The 19,484-nt window shown below is 48.4% G+C and overlaps 1 protein-coding gene across 1 annotated transcript in view; it reads left to right on the forward strand.

Annotated features, from left to right (window-relative positions):
• Positions 1–18,842, forward strand: part of LOC119803878 (gamma-secretase activating protein) — an 82,948-nt gene extending 64,106 nt beyond the window's left edge. The window contains exons 20-31 of the mRNA XM_038315329.2: positions 836–964; positions 1,748–1,806; positions 2,354–2,385; positions 3,890–3,951; positions 5,904–5,999; positions 9,261–9,331; positions 9,762–9,856; positions 14,652–14,771; positions 15,746–15,807; positions 16,941–17,042; positions 17,192–17,291; positions 18,197–18,842. Of these exons, the coding sequence (XP_038171257.1) occupies positions 836–964; positions 1,748–1,806; positions 2,354–2,385; positions 3,890–3,951; positions 5,904–5,999; positions 9,261–9,331; positions 9,762–9,856; positions 14,652–14,771; positions 15,746–15,807; positions 16,941–17,042; positions 17,192–17,291; positions 18,197–18,288 (1,020 nt within the window). The 3' untranslated portion in view covers positions 18,289–18,842. The remainder of the gene's footprint in view (positions 1–835; positions 965–1,747; positions 1,807–2,353; positions 2,386–3,889; positions 3,952–5,903; positions 6,000–9,260; positions 9,332–9,761; positions 9,857–14,651; positions 14,772–15,745; positions 15,808–16,940; positions 17,043–17,191; positions 17,292–18,196) is intronic.
• Positions 18,843–19,484: the final 642 nt, after the last annotated feature.

The raw sequence follows: 19,484 nt of genomic DNA on the forward strand, positions 1-19,484 counted from the left end.
CCAACGTGGACATATACAGACGGAGCATATATAAGAACACCCATGCTCTATGAATGACCTCCTAGACCAGGCTATAAAGTCCCAGTGCTTTGTATGGTGTTTGCCGTCGAGCTTCTGGCCGCTGGCTCTGGCTGCCTTCCTTCCGTGGATGTGCCTATAAACCATTTCTGCCTCTGCTCTTGCCCAGGCATCCTGCCCAGTTCCTCGTCCTGCAACACAGGGACCTGGAAATCCTGGTGCAGGATCACCAGGCTCCCATGTCTACAGATAATGTTTTTCAACATTAAGTACACATTAGCGTAGTATTTTATTATTAAAAGGCAAATAATAATGATTACATTCTTCAAGGTAGAACAAATAACTAATAATTGAAAGATCTAAAAGCCAACGAATACTCTTTGGAAGAATTTAACAGCTATTGTGAAATTCGTTCATATTCTTTTGATTACTGGGTTTTGGAAGTGAGTAAGCCTAGGAAGGAAGCAAGTCCATTCCAGTTGCTCTGAGTTACAGACACAAGACATAGTGTGGTAGCATCTCCCCAGCCAGGAGAATTGCTCCCTGGGGAGGAAATGCCTTTATACAGGCTTCCTGCTGAGCCGGCCCCTACTGGGAAGTCCTTAGTTTTGAGAAATGAGCAGTAGGCCTCTCTGTTGTAAATGGGGAGAAAGGAGAGGCAAGGGCTCCCTGAGTCTCTTGACTGTCAAATTCTCATGGGTGTGACTGTACCATGAACGATGTAGTTCTTCAAAATTGCTGACGGTGAGACTGTGTGGTCCCTGCTATGGCGTGGAACTCAGTGCCTGCTTCTCACGCCGGTGCTGTTTGGTTGCAGGTCTACAGCTTGACGGGGTACTGGGCCAAGCTGAACGCCAACCTCGAGTATGTTAAGCACACGAAGCCTCACTTATACTACCACAACAGCGTTGTGAGGAGAGAATGGCACAACCTGATCTCTGAAGAGGTGAGCACACGCACACACACACACACACACACACACACACACACACACAGCCAACAGTAGAGACAGAGAGAGGCCAGCCACAAGGCTGGTTCATACTGCCTGTGCCCTTCCCTGTCACCAGGCTGCCTTACCTCAGTGACAACCCAGTGGAAGCCAGGGTCACTTCTGTTGTCTGTTCTTTGAGGAAGGAATGGGAGTAGGAGAAGTGAAGGGGTGGTTAGCACATCCGTGACAGAAGCACAGGGAACATGTCTCGGATACAGTTAGATTACTAGAGTAGCTGAAAGTTCATTTAGAGAAATGTAGGTGTCCCCAGTCAGTATTTGCTAGAGGTTAGGAAGAGGAAGAGCTCGTGAGACAGACTGTGAAGGGGTTGGACAGGGAGCTCTCTAGAGAAATGAAATCGTTTTGTATTTTGATCATGGTGGTACATTATAGTACGTACGTCCACACACATGATACAACGGCATAGGACTAGACACATACTGTCACATCCATCTCCTGATTTTGACACTGTAGTCTAGTTAGATTAGACAGAAACATTAATGAAGACGGGGTGAATGGTGCCTGGAACCCTGCACTACTGCCGTAGAGAGGCCCAGGGTCCTGCGATTATACTGCTTGAGAAAAAACTTTAATTAAAAAGTAGGTGTTCTCAATACATGGGAAATAATATTATTTTTGAAACCTTTAACTACAATGATTTTTGTTCTTGCTATTAAAAAAAAAAATCTGTCAATGAAATTTCCACCTTCCATGTTCCTGACATGCTCTCTCCCCTAGAAAACGGGACAAAGAAGGTCCACAGTGTATGTGAAGAACATTCTCGACAATGCAGCCAGGTAAGCGGTGGCCGCTGGCCCGGTCGCCTGCCTCGGTGGCCGCTGGCCTGCTCAGCTGCCTCGGTGGCGTGCGCTCCATGAAGGGCTGTCCTTGGCTTCCTCTAGACCATGGGAAAGCTTCTAGGGTGGCTTGAGATGGAGAGATGGTGAAGAAGGGAATGCCATTGAGGGTGGAAATAGAGAGTGAGGTGTTTTAAGTTGCTGGTGAAGCCGTCTCTTATTTTGAAAGTGGTTTCTGTGCAGAGGCTTCATCTGGAGGAGAGCTGAACGTGAAGACCCGTTCCAGCCGCTCTTCTATTTTCTGCCTCCATTATTTCCAGTGACCGAGGGCTGTAGTTCCTCTCGGTAATTGCTGTGGCTGGCACTACAGGGCTTTGAGATTAATGTGCCCTTTGGTACTGAGCGAAGTTTTTGAGTTCCCTGGTAGGCAAAGAACAGCTTCTCAGTAGTTTTGTGGGGCTTTCAAGGAGGTATATCTGTGCAGTGTTGGGGCTCTACGTTTTTAAAATGATGGTTCCTTTGTAAACAACACATGATTTCTTTGCAGGGTGATTTCTAACCTGGAGACAAGGGCACTGGGTAAGAAGAGACCTATACTAAAGTCCATGTCTTGTTTGTAACACTGTTCTTCTTAACCAGCGGATTGGCAAGAAAATCCCTTGCAGCAGGATAATGGAATATAATCGATAGCAACAGCTTTTAACAGAGTGACCACATAGCCATGTCTGTCTTGGCACCAGATCCTTCCAGGGGCAGCTGCTGAGTATGTTTTTGCTGAAACAGTCCCTGGGTGTTGGCCTTCTGGTTTTCCTCATGCCTCCTCTCAGGGCTGATCTAATTAGCATAGCCTCTGGCTGCCCTTCAGGGTGTGCTTGGTTCTCTTGCCTGAGCTGCTCTCTCTAGCTGTCTGTGCCATCTGCGTGCCTTTCATTCTGGTTCCCACCGGGTCATGCCCTGGACTTGTCCCCAGGGAGCATAGACAGACCTCCAGGTAAGCAGTGTGGTTCTATAGGGTGGACACCGGCTTTGGTTCCGAGGCTGTCACACGCCAGCCCCCAGTGCCTACACATTGTCTTCTAACCAGGGCCAAGCCTTTTCGATGTTGACCATGCTTCAGGAAGGACAGCCGTCATTAAGGAAACTATTTTTATCTACTCCTGTTTTATGGGCTTAAATGTTTTCGTATGTGTGGAGACCCTATGAGAATTAATTTAGAAGGCATGTTATGCACACTCAACAGCTGTATACACAGCTCCGTGAACCATGAAGGTGACTTGTCTCCTGGGTAACCAGACCATCCTCCTGCACCCTACCAGACAGGGCATAAATGTGTGAGATCCAAGGCACTTCCTGCTGTGCCTAAAGGCTGTGCAGTGTGGGAAATGTCGCTGCCTAAGGGAGATTTCAGAGCTCTGCTTTGTGCCAGGCCTGTGAGCATCATCTTGACGGCAGTGGCTTCCTTCCTGTGCCAGACTTTTTTCTGCGCGAAGGATGCTGTCCATGCCTGAAACTGAACCCTGCAAACTGAGGGTTGTTAAGTTCATATTCCGAGTACTTTCATCATAACCCAGAGGGTTAAGCAGGGTGGAGAAAGCATTCATCCTAAGGTGCCAAGAACACCCATGCCTTTTAAAAGGGAGCATCAACCTGTGGGTTCTGCCTCCTTCCTGCTCTGGGCTTCTGGGAGAAGAACCCAGTGGGCATACCAGGAAAGCCTATGGAAAGATCTGCTTGCCTGTTTGCCTTCCCCTGGCCCCCTGTCTGGTCAGTGCAGGGTCATTCAGAGAGGGGAAAGTGACTTGGTTTAACTATCTCGCTGTTTCAGCTCCTCAGTCTGAAAGTTTGTGTCCATCAGCATTGTTCGCCCTAGTTATTGGCTGCCTCAGCTCAGTAACCTTCAAGGCCGCTGAACTATGGGGTCAGGAGATAGAAAGGAGCCACACGGTCCTTCCACCGAGGACTGCCGCCTCTAGAATTAGGTCTCTTGAGGGTAAGAGGCTCAGGTCAAGGCCTGGCTTGTGTGGTTCTTCTAGCCGACTTCCTGAACACTACCTCTTATGATTGCTCCTTTGTTCGATTGCAGAGCCAAGGTTGATACCCCTCCTACAAGAGGAAGATCAGCACCAGAGGCTGCTCGTGGGTCTGGTAGGTAACCTGTGGGCTTCTGTAGTGCGGGCGAGCAAGTGGTCCCGGGAATCCATGGGCAAAGTTAGATGGCATTGTCCACTAAGTTCAGCGAGCGCCAGCACTGTAGCCAGGTGTCCAGTAGCGAGCAGTACATGTGTGATTTCTGCCCTCTTGTCATGTGTAGTCCAGCAGAGGAGATGAATTTGTCACATAAATAAGCATGGGGTTGTAAACTGTGATAAGGAACACATGTATGCCTACTTTCTGCGATTCCAGACACATGCCCTTGCTTTCAGCTGCTCCACGGGTTCTTGGGATCTGAGCTCAGGTCCTCAGGCTTACGTGACAATCACGTGGGTCCACTGAGCCATCTCCATGGCCTGTTTTTGTTTTTTGACTATCAAATTGACAAAATGTACAAATCATATTAATAAAATTGAGGATGCCGGGAATTGGCTATCCTTATGCCACACGCTGAAAATTAAGACAAACTGTTTTGGCGGCATCTTGCAAAAGCGTGAGACCCAGCCAATGTTACTTACAGGAACTGAATTTGACTGAAAGTTGTGGCTATGGCAAAACCATTTTCTTCCCCTCCCTCACTTCCCAGTGAGGCTCTAAGCGAGAGAACACTGTTTCTGCGCTGACTCTAATGCAAACATCTGTCAGGTGTGTGCACAAGTGCACACTCGTGTGTCATGTTGTTAACAAAGTGAAGAAACACGTACAAAAAACGTCAAAAAATTATAGTGCATTTCACAAACTTAAATACTTCTGCTCATTAAAGCCTGTGTGCGTAACTGAATAAGGAGACTAGACTAGGTGTGCGTAACTGAATAGGGAGACTGGAATAGGTGTGCATAACTGAGTAGGGAGACTGGAATAGGTGTGCATAACTGAATAGGGGAGACTGGAATAGGTGTGCATAACTGAATAGGGGAGGCTAAGATGTTCATGCAGGTGCCAAACTATGAGATATTTTAATTTTATTTTTATTTCAAATTTTATTTGTCTGTTTGATTGAGATATTAGATGTGTTTCATCCAGGGCACTGACCTCGATCCCACTGTGCACCTAGAAGAAACTGACCTTGAATTTCTGATCCTCCTGCCTCAGCCTCCCATATGTTAGGATTATATAAGCATCTGGCCAGGCATTGATTTTCATCTTTATAATCATTACAGAAAAGTTAAATAGTGCAAAAGTACATAGTAATTCTTAAATAAACACCTTTAAAAAGCCCAGCGCTGAATTGAAATGTGGAGACATTGTGTCTTGTTGCGTCCTGAGGTCACACTGAGGTCTCTGAGGTGGAAGGTTTAAGGTTTATGCAGTTTTATGCAGTTTATGCAGTCGATGCCCTGGACAGTTCTCACCAGCTGCTCATGGCACAGGGATCTCTTTAGCTAAAACAACAACAGCAACAAGAAAATCCCTCTTCCTGAGCGGGGCTTTTAGGCCAAAAGGGAGAGCAGGAGAGGTAGCAAAAGGAAGGGAAAGAAAGACATGAAACGGAGGCCTGTGGATGCAAACCTTAGAAGGGAGACTAGGGCTCAGAGCAGATACAGAAGCCTGAGACAGAAGAATGAATTTCCATTACCTTCACCTGTGAGGTCGGTGGCACAGTGCAGATGTGGTACCTGCTGCATTCTCTTCTAGGTCTAGTGTCTGTTCTTCCAAGAGACCCTACTGGCACCCCTTGCTCCCTACAGTCCCTGTCTCCATGGAGCGTAATCACTCCATGAAACATGGTCCTTCTGTGGAGCACGGTCTCTCCATGTTGGACCTGTTATTTTTCCAGAGCTGTTAGTGTTGTAGGTTTCTTCCTTTGGGGTGTCAGGGGTGAAGGGTTTTCCTCAGATCGAGAAATTTTCATATTGATGTGAAATATTAATAATAACACTAATTACAGCTGGCCGCAGGGGTGACTGGGCCTGTCGTGACTCACGTAGTGCCTCTCCTGTTCTCAGATGGTGTCTGAGCTAAGAGATCATCTATTGAGACACCTACAGGGTGTAGAAAAGAAGAAGATTGAACAGATAGTTCTGGACTACGTTTCCAAACAGGTCTGTTTTACCTTTTTTCCCAATTCCAGCCCTACCCATAGCCCCATGTCTAATTCTCAAGATGTCAGCTGGTGAGGCCATTGGTTGTTTAATGCATGCATGTTTATGTGTGGTGTATGTGTGTGCACGTGTGCAGTGGGGGGTGGGAGTGTCCATGGGCATGTGGGGGCCAGAGGTTGACTTAGCCATCCTCCATCACTCTCCACTTCAGTTTTGGAGACAGGCTCTCTCCCTGGCCCTGGATGGCATTTGTGCAGCTGGCTGCCAGGCAGTGGATTCCAGGAATCTACTTGTCTCTGCCCCTTCCATTATGAAAGCCAGGTTCCCTGCCTGACTTTTTTTTTTTTTTTTTTGGTTTTTCGAGACAGGGTTTCTCTGCAGCTTTAGAGCCTGTCCTGGAGCTAGCTCTTGTAGACCAGGCTAGTCTCGAACTCACAGAGATCCGTCTGCCTCTGCCTCCCGAGTGCTGGGATTAAAGGAGTGCGCCACCACCACCCGGCTCCTGCCTGACTTTTTATGTGGTGTTGAGGCTGCATCTCAGGCCCTTGTTTTGCGTAGCTGGCAGTTTACTGACTGAGATGTCTCCCCAGCACCCTTGCCGCCCACTTTGCTTTTCAGCTTAGGTTTTGGAGATTCCATCTTCAGCCTGGTATACTTGGTGCTATAGATTGAAAGAAGGCAAAAAGAACAGCAAAGAAAGAAAACTTGTTGTGGAAGGCAGCTTTCTGTCCTGCTTCAACCAGCGGTCCTGTGTTCATGGATACATACGGCAATAAGACCAGGGTAGCTGCCAGGTGGCCACTTCTCATTTGGCCACTGCCACTTCTCTATTAGACAACAAGTCTTGATTTCTATAATGGAGGTTTATACAGGTATGAGAGAGCTTGCACTTTAATTCCTAATTGGCTCCCAACGCCAAACTTGGCTAGCTTCCAGCTCAGTTCTCTGTCTCCCACCACATCTGCCAATGAGATGGTAGCTCATTGCCTGTTGGCCATGCATTGAGATGGCATTATTCAAATTAATGACACCCGTTTATATGTAGATGCAAATGATGTTCTGAGGCTGGATTTCAGCCATATGCACTTTTTTCACAAAGCACTAAGACTGAAGTCTGGTCCTGTAGAACCAGAAATAATACTCTCGATAAATCGAAGTACTCAACCACAAAGAGAAAGAAGGCTCCATGATTTTGCAAAGTTTGGGTAAGACCGGTCTGCAAATGGGAGTGAGCTTTATAATCTTAATATGCTAGAAAAGACCGGATGTTGTTGCATAATGATATTTATGGTTGGAGTGTCCAGGCTTCTCCGACTGCCTCGCAACAGAACGGCAGTGAAGTGCCCTTTAAGAATAAGGTGGTGACCCACCCGCTCCACATTGACAGGATGTTCTCAGTCATCTGTCTCTCTCCAAAGATGAAAGTCCTCTCTGTTCTTTTGGTCAACTTTAGTTTTTAGAACAAGGCCAGCTTTGAAGCAGTCTAGTAAGCAATCGTGTTGATGTGAGCAAATATGCAAGGAACTTCACAGTAGAGCTGACTCCTGGGGTCTGTAGTCTTCAGGAATGAGCAGCAATTACTTGCATGAAACCATATCAAGCCAGCAAGATTTCGTTGCACACATGGGTCATTTTCAGCATTGCTGGTTACTCAGGTGTAGCTCCTCCCCACCAATAGCCTTGCCTGCTTATACCACATGGCTGGCTATAGCCGTGCCTTTGGTGATCATACGGAGTTGTACATCGTGGGAATGAGGAATTTGTTTCTCCACACCAGGGATTGGCAGGCAGCAGGTGGCTTTCAGCTCAGGATTGAGAGGGGGGCCTTCTTGAAACTTAAGGGCGTTGACTTAAAGAACCTGTCATACTGAGGGTTTTCTTTTGAAGCCATCAGCAACAAAGCTGGTGTTGGTGCCCGTCTCTCCGCGCCTGTTTTCTCTTTTCTCTCGGGGGACTTTGCTTCCTCTTGGTGTGTCTGGCGGCGTGTGTTGTTTGTATTTCCTTAGCAAGGGGCTGTGTATGGAGGAGCTTAGCTTTAGCTCTCCAACCCTCATCTGAGCCTCTCTGCTTTATTCTTTTTTCTCCTCGTGGACTCTCGGTGATGTCTGTAGCATGCTCTGCAGACGTCTGATGCTCATTTTCTGGTGGGATGACCACTGCAGAGCCATTGGGATCAGCTGTCAGAGCACGAAGATGCTCCCAGCACTGTGTCTGAGAGGTCGATCACACCTCCTCCTGTTGACTTGAAGTTCCCCCTTCTACAGTGCTAAGAACATCCGCTCTAGCATCCTTTCTCACTTGGCTTCATTGACTTCATCACATGCGGTTTTCACGCTGGGTTGTGCCTAGAAATGATGCCTGTGTTGACTCAGAAACACCATGCCCCTGACTTACCCAACTTGCCCAGCTGCAACCAGCCATGCCTCCAGTGCCTGGCTAAAGAGGGTGGCCAGGCGGTCTTTCTGGAAATGTGTTCAAGGAAGTTGGCGTAGAACTTGATGATGTTGTCCGCACGTAACTTGCTTTCAGCCAGAGAACCCTGTATCCCAGAGGCTGTGCACGGAGCTCCTTTCTGCCCCGCCTCCTGCTCTTACCCTGCGTGCGGGTACCTTGGTCCGTGATGGACAGCTGTGTGGAGACTGCCCTACCATGGACAAATGTGTACAATTAGACTAGGGTTCTAGATAAAGCCCTAAGTCCAATAAGGCATCTGGCTTGGGTGATGCAGTGTTGTTTGTTGAGCACTGGCTCCGGGAAGTGACATAAATAACTTTTACAGCAACCCCATGAAAGCGCTTCCTCTCGTCTCAGAGAAAAAGACCCTGAGATTTGAGAGGATGGGTAACTTGCCAGGGAGACACAACTCCACAGAACCTGGCCCTGACGTCATATCTCCCCTCAGTTCATGTACACGACTCCATGCCCCTCTCTCATCTTTCTTCACTCAGCTCTCAGCCCTGGCAGTGTGGCAGGCTGACAGCTACACCATTGGCATTTGACCTTCACTGATGGGTGAGGGTTCATGTGGATGGTGGAGCCGGCTAGCTTCTCAGGGGAGCATTGCCAACACAGACAGAGGGTACTCTGTTACAGTCGGGGCACATTTCCAGGCGTTCCCTTCTGGATCCCTGTGTTTCGGAACTGATTTCAGAAAGGCTAGTTGTATGGTGTGCCTGGCTGCAGCCCTAGTGCCAGCTGCCTTGGATGGGGCATTGAAGGAAAGGATGCAGGCTGTGGGTCATGAGTCCTCTTTCCTTCTAGCTGAATCTCATTTGGTGCATGCTGGAAACCAGCTGGAGGAAACACAGTGCGCATCCTTGGGTTCTCCACCTGTACGCAAGTATTTCTCAATTTCTCCTTGATCTTGGCGTGCAAAGAGTTAGTAAGGGACGACTACCTGTGCTCACAAAGCCCTTTGGAAACGTTAGTCTGAAGCAGTGCTCACCAGCCCCACCACCATCTCTTAGTTTTATACTCAGAATTCAAGGTTACTTCGGCTTTTCTTTATGGCATGAGGTTGATGAGGAGGGAGAGACACGTGAACCTACTACTTCTAAGAAGGGAAATCTCAATTAATGTAATTTATAATTTATGAGCCCACTGAGTATGGTGTGTGATTCTGTGCTTTAGGCTGTTGGTCAATCTCATCTCTGAGGCTTTCCATGGGGTATAGTTTTCATAGGAATCTCTGTATGTGGTACTCAGAGCCACTACTCGAGACTGAAGGGCGCGTGGTTGACACACTGTGTTGTTTTTACCCAGCAATAACCATGGCAGCGCTGCACACTTTGAAGTCTTTCATCTCATGACCAGGATTTTGGATGCCGCGAGCAGCCTGTGCGTCCCTCTGCCTCCTGGTGAGTCTTGGCTCTTCAGTTGTCGGTTGGTAATGAAGTTGTTTCTCACGTCGTCTCCAGAGAGTAGTGCCCTGAATTTCAAGATGGCTCCCGTGTATCTGCAGCCGGCTCTGGCAGAGGATGGCCAGACCTCCCACAACTGCTAACTCTACCGTGGCTGCCTCTAGGGAGCGGGTGCGTTCAGTCCTTGTGTGCGTGTCTAGCTGAACTTGCACCAATGGTGGTGCCCCTGCAGGGAACTTGCTCCTGTGGCTTCTCCTGCTTTCCTCAGTGGAGAGACCTGAGGGTAAACACAAAGGAGGGAGAGGTCTGGCTTGGTGTCAAGGATCAGGCAGGCCCTTAAGTGCTTACAGGCTGAAAGTTTTCTTCAGATTTTCAGAGAAGCCCTAAGCAGGCTTCAAAGATACCCTCAGAGTGTATGTGTACAGTTATTCATATAAGTGGGCCTTAGCTCAGTCCCTGAATGTGTGGAGTAACTATTTCCCGCCAGGTCACGGACAAGAAATGAAAGCAGTTACAAACACTAGTGGGAGTGGAATAGGGTGATGTTTACATAAGTCGGAGCACCGTAAGGAATGCACAAGCTCCTGTTTGCCACAAACGTCCGCCTTGTGCTGACTTTGTCTCCTTTCCTGTAGGAAGAGTTCTAGCATGCAATCAGCTCTAACTCTTTAAATGTGCAGTGTAGTAGCATCTGTAGGCACGGTGCTGTGTAGTAGCTCCCCAGGGATTTCTCAGCTCACAAACACCCTCTTTTCATATTCTATGGACAGCAACTTCCCTTCCCATGTCCCAGCCTGGGCCATCACCTTTCTGTTGTTTCTCTGACTCTACTGTAGACCATGTGATATTTGTCTCTTCTGTGGCTTCTTTTAACCTCTGTAGTGCCTTCTAGATCCACTCACTTGTCATGGAAGGCAAAATTTCTTCCTTTTTAAAACTGAGTAGCATTACCTGTTTATGTATTTTACATGTTATTTGCCTGTTTATCAATGCACATTTGTGTATCTTGGCTAGTGTGACTAGTTCAATGAACATTAGTGTACAAATCTTTTTAAATACCTCACCTTTAATTCTTTTGGGTGCTCAGAGGTTATGGGATCAATGCTGATTCCATTTTCAGCTTCTTTGAGGGGAGTCATGCAGTCTCTCACAGTGGCTGCACCGTGTTACAGTCCACCAGCAGTACACAAGGGTTCGAGTTTCTCCACGCTCTTCCGACACTTGCCCCTGTTTTGGATGCTGAGAGGTGGGGGGTGATACTAGTGTGGTTTTGATTTGTGTTTCACTGGTTAGAGATACTATCCCTCCATGTAATTCTTGACTTTGTTGTACGGCTTCTTTAGGGGAAAAAAAACCCAACTCTGTCTAGATCTCCTATGTGTTTAATAACATCCATTGTCATCTTGCTACTGACTTGTTTTATTATTTGTGTGTTCTGGATATCAGCCCCTTATTAGATTTCTGGTTACAAGTATTTTCTTTCTCATCTTGTGCCTGTCTTTACACTCTGTTACCTTCCTCATTTTCCTTCACCCCTGAGCCCCTCAACCTCATCCCCCCGCCCCATTGCAAGGCAGCTCAGGCAGCTCAGGGTGGCTGCAAACTTTCACAGTCAAGGCCTTGAATCCCAGGTTCTCTTACTGCTTCTCTGAGTGCTGGGACTGCAGGTCTGACTCCGCACGCCATTCCTGGCTTCTCCTTGTCTGTTAAATGCCATTTTCTTTATATGATAAGGGAAGAGAGGGCGAAGTGACACTGTGTGTGTGAGTGTGTGTGTGTGTGTGTGTGTGTGTGTACAAGTGGTCCATACGTGCATGTGTATAAGGGTGCTTGCTTTTCAAGTGTGCAGGACTAGGGAGATAGAGTTTCAAGAGTCAGACACTTAAGTAAAAGGAAAAAGTGACGAAGTAGCAAGTAGAGTTTTGTTTTAAGTTTTTTGTTTTTGATTTTTTTTTTCCCCCAAGACAAGGTGCCTGTCCTGGAACTAGCTCTTGTAGACCAGGCTAGCCTTGAACTCACAGAGATCCACCTGCCTCTGCCTCTCCAGTGCTGGGATTAAAGGCGCGTGCCACCACCGCCCGGCTCTTGTTTTGGGTTTTGTTTGTTTGTTTGTTCTGATATTTCTCCCCCGGGCTACAGCAAGGCCAGCAGCCCTGGAGGATGAGGATTCACTGGAGGATGAACCGCTGGCTAGTTCTAGCTCGTGTGCTCTGCTCAGATCTGGCCTACAGATGTGAGGCCACGAATAAGCCCCTGCCCTTGGGACTGCGCCAGTGAAGCAGATGAAGGAAGGGCCATTGGGATGCTCAGCATGTACCCAGAATTGGAGAAGGAATTTTGAATCCCGGAATAGCATTTCTTGATCTAGCATAAATGCTTTCTTAGGAATAATTTTTGACTTCATTATTCCGGGAAAGCATTCCCAAGCCTACATGGCAACATCACCCTTGGTTAGTAATACTATAATGTGTTTTGGATTGGGGACCTAGTGAACTCAGTCTATTTTGGTTCATTCACATCTGCCCGAGGACAACATCTGCTCATCATCTGACCCCTGATATTGCCAGGGATTAGGATGTCCCGCTGCTCGTGACTCACACGTTTAGAGAGGAGATGCCGTTCTTTCTCAGAACCCAAACCCCGTCCCTATGCATCGTTTGTTCTGCTGTATGTACCCCGCACACACACACACCCGCACGCACGCCCTCCCTGCACGCACCCCCCCCCGCACGCACCCCGCACACACTCCCCCGCACCCACGCGCCCCCCCCCCCCCGCACGCACCCCCGAGAGCAGCTATGGTCCTTTGTCAGCCCCGCATGTTGTCGGTTGTTCAGCATGTACACTTGGCCGTGGGACTCTGCCTGTGCTGGGTACAACTTGAGTGAACTTGACATAAGCTATAGGAAACCTCAACTGAAGAATTGCTTCCATAAGATTGGGGCATAGGCAAGCCTATAGGGTGTTTTCTTCACTAGTGATCGATGGCTAGGGGTCCTCCCGTTGTGGGTGGTGCCATCCCTGCGCTGGTGTTCCTGCGTTCTATAAGAAAGCAGGCTGAGGAGGCAACGAGGAGCGAGTCAGTAGGTACTCCTCCTCTGCGATCTCTGCATCAGCTCCTGCCTCCAGGTTCCTGCCCTGTGTGAGTTCCTGCCTCTATGGCAGGATGATGAACTGTGATTTGGAAGGTGTTAGTGAAATAAACTCTTTCCTCCCCAAGTTGCTTTGGTCATGGTGTTTCTCCACAGCCAGAAACCCTAACTAGGACATTTCCCCTCCTCTTCATCCCCCTCAGTGCCCCCAGTCCCTCTCGTACATGTCCAGGCCACAGTGTTCCTATGGGTCCTAGGATAGTCTTGGGGTGGTGCTCCTGTCCATTCCTTGTCTGCTGGCATATTAATATTCCAAAAGTAAAATCCGGTTCATGTTTCATCATGCTCAGAGACTTTCAGTGACTCCTCAAAGGTTCCTGGATTGACAAATTCTTTGGTAGCATTCAGCATTGGGTCCGTGTTATGTGTACACACGAGGAGAACTGGTCACATGTAAACATGTGATTACTTTTATGATGAACTAATCGCCAGCTCTACCAGACTGCAAGTGGTGACGTCACCGTTTTGTCCGTTACCCTACTACTGCGCCTGCGTGGGGGATGAGAGGGTGCTGACTAAATTTGCTTCGTCCACACTTACCTGTCAATCTTTGCTTTTGTCATCAGATTCAACCCAGATGATCACGTCATATGTCCGAGCGCACCCACGCTCTCTCACCTTAGGTCTGTCTGTACCGTTCTGTTAACTCACCTCTGAGTTACTAAGGCAGCGTGATCCTCTGGTTAAGAACAGACGCAACAATCCCACAGCCCATTTCAGGCTGTTTCAACCTCTCGGTGACTATTTATAGGATACAGGGAAGTTTCTCAGCTCCTGTGAATCTCGGTTTCCTCATCTGTGAGATGGGAATCTACTAATTGCATCCAATAGTGTTGGGTGTGGAAGAGGTGAGCCCATGCTTACTTAGCGCGTGTCCAGTACTAATCACGCGGCACCATGTGCTGGGCTCTGTAGACTTGTTCTCCTCATCTTAGTAGCTCGGAAGGAAAGGCCAGTGGCTCCATTTTCGGGATGAAGGAAGGGAATTCAGAAAGACCAGTTACTTAGAGCTGGTTGCTCAAATACGGGCAGGATCCAGGGCACAGGTGCTCTGCTGCCTCTGGCCTTTTCCACACACCAAGCGAAGAGCTTTCCAAAGATTCCCCAAGATGCCTACATTCCAGAGTGGGGTTCTCTTATTCCCACCGTGTCTGGAATCTCTTTCCAAGTACCTTGTATCTGTTCATTGTCATTGGTAAGGTGACTAGAGCCCTGGGGCTGTGGCCCCACTCAGGGACCTGGGCTTGAGAGAGAAAGAGAACAAACCTTCCCATCTACTGAATTATTTCAGGGTGATGTCATCTACATATGTCTTCTTTCTCTATGAGATGACCAGAGAGTGGGCATACAACCGTTACCATCTGGTTCTAGGGTTTTTGTTTTTTAACCCTTCAGCAGAATGGTCCCCATGCCAGCAACGTTTTAGCGTGGGTCTGTGGAGTCTGAAGCTCTGTTGTGAAGGACAGTGGACTAATACTGAGTGGGAACCACACAGCCAGTCCGGTGCACAGCGGCAGTCCCACGGGAGGGGACCCAGGCCCTAAGCACAGAGCTCGGAGCTTCATGTACAGGATTAACTCATTCCCTCTGGAGCGGGAGGTGTTGGCTGCTCACGCCTGCTTCTGTTCCGCTCTTCCTAGGTTTTCACTCTCTGCACACGCTCCTTGGGGTACACTGTCTCCCTTTGTACAACCTGCTGCACTACATCGATAATGGGGTGCTGCTACTCACGGAGACCGCGGTCACCAGGCTTATGAAAGGTAAGCAAGTCTGAGTTGACCAGAGGGGGCGCTTCAGGGCTGACTTCTGGCCGTTGTGACACTCAACCCGGCTACACTCAATGTTCTGCAGTAATATAGTGAAGTTCTTTTCTCTGAGACAGGCTTTCTCTGTGTAGCCTTAGCTGTGTGTCCTGGAACTCACTCTGTAGACCACGCTGGCCTCAGACTCACAGAGATCCATTTGTCTGTGCCTCCCAAGTGCTAGGATTAAAGCTGTACGCCACCACTGCCTTGAAGGTCTTATTATTTGAGCATCTGTCTCTTTATTTTCCCCGTTTACTGGGCCCTACAAATTGTTAGTACAGCCAACTTTCTAGAATCTTCCTTCAGGCCAGTTGACAGTTCTTTAGCCCTTCAGGAGGCCCTGGAGAACTGAATCCATATGTTGCCTTTAGGTTTTTTTTTCTGTATATGAGAGTTTTTACTATGAAGAGACTATGTATATGACGGTTTTACTATGGGAGACTCTGAGTTTGATTTTCAAGAAAGTATTACGAATGGCTTACTTTCAGCTAATGAATTTTGTCACCTTGAATTAGACTTGTAATGCGCGAAAAACCAATGAGAGACACAGTGCTCGCATGAACCTGAGCGTTAAGGTTCACCTTGTAATCTTTCCCACGGAAGCCGTTCAGGCACGTGTGTGTGTGTGTGTGTGTGTGTGTGTGTGTGTGTATGTGTGTGTGTGTTTTGCTGATGTTGTCAAAGCACCTGCCGTGTTCTTCAGTGGGCCTCACACTTTCAGTTAGTGGGTGGAATTGCTCTGTGGCTGGCAGCCTGTTACAAAATAAAAGTCCCCTTAATTCTGAGTCACAATTAAAGCTTTCAGAACATCGCTAGCTGTGACCCGCAGGGCTGGAATGTCTCAGGAGGAGGTGTTCATGATTTAAAACTCGCTGCGGTATTGAAATGGATATCTCTATCTTATTTGTTAATCTCCAACTCTCCTGTAGATCTGGACAACTCAGAGAAGAATGAAAAGCTAAAATTCAGCATCGTCGTGCGGCTCCCTCTGGTAATCCTAAAATTAATTTCCTCTCAAGCCTCGTTCACCCTCCCTGCCATTTGTGTCTTGTAAGAAGGCAGTTTCCTTGTAGGCGGAGGTCAATTGAGTGGGCCCCCTTTTCAGCCTTTTCCGTGAGATTCCATCCACCCCCGCCCTCTGCACAGCGGGTGCTTCTCTGGTTGGCTGCACTGGCAAGGTGGACACCATCTCCTCTCAGGCAGCTACGCTGATGTTTACGAGTGGGAGGCAGAGGGGAAACATGTGCCTTTGACATTCATGCTGATAAGGCTTTGAGCACAGGTGAGGCAGGGAGGTTCTGGAACGGTGTTTCCTCCTCCTCTTACATTTCTGAGCACAGGCAGGCATTACCCGGCCAAAGGAAGAACAAAAGCCCAGGAGGAAAATGTCAGGAAGGCACTCCTTGCTCTTCTATGGGGTATAAAAGCTCTCAGGGTCAGAAACATGAAAACATGAAATTCCACAGCAAGGTCTTTCGGCCTCCTCCCTTTGCAAACTTCCCGACCCTAGAGCCTGGCCAGTGTGCCGTTTACATACCAAGAGCATGGGGCCTCTGGCACTGGCCGTCCTCTGCCCCGTGGCTTTCTGGACCTGGTGGCTTTGCCTTGTGGCTGTCCTTCCTGTCACAGGCTTCCTGAGAACAAAGTACCCACCTTTCCCCTGGCTCTGACTCCCAGAGGAACAGTGCTGTTATTTAGTTTGGTCTCCAAATTTGACTTTTTTTGCCCCTATGAATTTGAGTATTTGAAGTTTCTGGGACAGATAATGGAAGAGAGACCAACGAAAGCACACACGCCACCGTTAGCTTCCCGTCAGAATGTCACTCAGAGTTGCCATGCTTGTCTCCAGCTCGGAAGGATCTCAGACCCAACATCATTCCAGGAAAAAAAAGGAAATTGGCAGTATCGATGCCAAAGTTGCTCTCCTCACACTGAGGAAAGCTGAGGGAGGGTTTACGAACACTTCAGAAGCATAGCTCTTGAGCTTGGCCTTTCTCCAATGGTCATGAGTCACGGAGGTTCTACATCCCTTTGGGAATATCATGTAGAAGTCAGAAGCTGGTATGTGGTCTGTTCCATGCACTATGACCTACGCTCTCCTTTGTGATCTTCACCCCACTCTAGTGTACTGGGCAGAAGGTCTTCCGGCTTTGGGACCATCCCATGAGCTCCAACATCATCTCCCGGAACCATGTGGCACAGATGCTCAGGAGCTACAAGAAAGAGGTGAGCCTCGGTGACGTCCAGACAGTGAGCATTGCGTGGACCCTACCTGCATGCCCCCGATAGGCGTGATTCTGTTTCCTATCATTCTATTTAAAGCTGGCTGTGTCTTCAAGAAGAAGTTCATATATAGAGAGTGTTTTCTCTTTCAGCCTCGAAACTCTATGATTGGCAAGTCATCATTCTCAACAGAATTTCTGCCGCTGAACTACTTTATCGATATTCTGGCAGGCCTGGAGTCCTCGCACCAAGGTAGTCCACGCCTCTGTCTAACTTGGGAGTTCCCTTGTTGCGTTGGTCATTCTCAAGTCACAGCTCATACTGTTTCCTTCCCTATATGCCCTACAAGTCCTTACTAAAACTGATTTTCATTAGCGAGAATACCGTACTTCCTAAATTACCCAAGGAATACTTAGCTTTGAAGACTGAAAGGGGCTCGAGGTGTTTAGGGTCTGTTCTGGTTGATATGAATGTTCTTTAGTGCCAAGCTTTAATGGAATCAACACTTTTTTTTTTGACTGATAGTAGAGGATGTACCGGCAAAGGTACCAGCGGTTATAGGGTTTAGGAAAATAACCACGGTAGTCCTTTTATAATTAGTCTGTTTTTAATACAAGGGGAGATAAGGGAACTTACAGAACCAAGGGTCCAGCGGAGCAAAAGGTACGCGGGGGAGAGTAAAACGGGGGCCCTTTCCGGCGCCCCGATCCTATTTAAGGGGAATGCTACTCCGCTGGGGCAGCCACGCCCCTGAACACAGGGATTGGGCCAGCTACCCCAACAAGAGGAACCTGCAAAGGACCAGACTAGGCCCTCTGAATGTGGGTGACAGTTCTGTGACTTGGGCAGTCTGTGGGGACACTGGTAGTGGGACCAGGATTTATCCCCAGTGCATGAACTGGTTTCTTGGAGCCCATTCCCTGTGAAGGGAAACCATGCTCAGCCTCCATATGGGGAGGGGCTTGGTCCTGCCTCAGCTTGAGGTGCCAGACTTGGCAGCCTCTCTGTGGGAGGCCTGACCCTTTCTGAGGAGGGGATGAGGGATGTGGGGGGAGGGAGGGAAGGGGAACTGTGGTTGGTATGTAACATGATGTCCCCGCGAGCTGTGCGAATGTGGATGGCCACAGCTCCCCAGCAACTCTCTCTCCCTTCCGCAGCTTCGAGGGATTTTGAAGGCCATGACAGCGTGGACGCGGACTTTGTCGAGGAAGCTGCTCTGAAACACACCTCCGTGCTTTTGGGGTTATGAAAGTCAGTGTGCAGATGGCCTGCATTCAGCGTCTCAACGCCGCCCTCCACCCCTTTTCCTGGGAATGCTCTAGGGCTCCGTAAGAGCGGTAACAGGTCAGAATATACCGCCGAGCTCCTTGGGCTTCGGTTTAGGTCTGGAGAAAACTGAGCCAGTGCCGTACCCTGTCCAGCGCGAGCAGCCAGAGAGCAGTCAAGAGTCAAGATGGCGTCTTGTGTGTGGCAGGAGCAGTGCCCTGTTGTGTTCCAGGATCAAGTAAAAAAACATAGGGCACAATGCTTGAATGGGAAGAGCTAGTCAGACCGCTGGAAATAACATAAAACGAGCAGAAAAATTAAATGTTGCAAAGAGGATTTAAGAAGAACCTGGATTTGGACTAAAGAAGATCTGCCATTTTCAGCTCGGAGTAACTGTGACAAACCGCATTTGTGCGTTCAGGACGTAAGCAGCCTCTGCCTGTGCAGTGGTTCAGAGGGACGTGTGTTTAATATTTGTGTTAATGGAAGTCTGATTTAGCAATGCCTTCTCATTAAACATGACCTCCAGTGCGGAAAGCTTTGGTCTGACTCTTCGCTAAGTTCTGAGCATAGCCTTTTTATTGGCACGGGGCGTGGTGAGCCCATCAGTGCGTTCCTGCAGGAGCCCGTGACACATGGCATCCTTTCTCATCTGTGTCCTACATCAGGGTCACCCTGACTCACAAGGCTCGACTTCCCCGTTCAGTTCTGCTTTTCTCCCTTCTGCTGTTTCCCTTCCACGTGGTGAAATGCCGCTAACTGTACGCCAGTCCACCTCATTTTCTGCCGCCTCTGTTGTCTCTGGAAGCTGCCCCGGCCCACAGAATGTCTCTTCTTGCTTCAGGTCAGCCAGGCGTGGAATGCTGGCAATTATTCAGCACTGTGGAAATGCTGCCTATCTGTATTACTTCTCTTACAAATAACTCTGCACTGGAGAAGGCAGATTTTATTTAGTTCAAATTAAATAAAAAATCCTCTTTGCAAGTAAAATTCTCACAGAACATCTGTGGTTTTAGCCCTTCATCTAGTTTTGCTCAGTTCACCTCCCTCCATCCTCAGAGCAAATGGTTTCCTCCCATTCTTTGCCTTCCTTCGTTTCTGTTCACACCTGCGTTGTTCCTTTGATTCCCTAAACTGAGCTTAGTTGACACAGATTTGAGGTAAACATTGGTTGGACTT

This window comes from Arvicola amphibius, chromosome 18 (genome assembly GCF_903992535.2).
Source record: "Arvicola amphibius chromosome 18, mArvAmp1.2, whole genome shotgun sequence".
In the NCBI taxonomy this organism is placed as follows: domain Eukaryota; kingdom Metazoa; phylum Chordata; class Mammalia; order Rodentia; family Cricetidae; genus Arvicola; species Arvicola amphibius.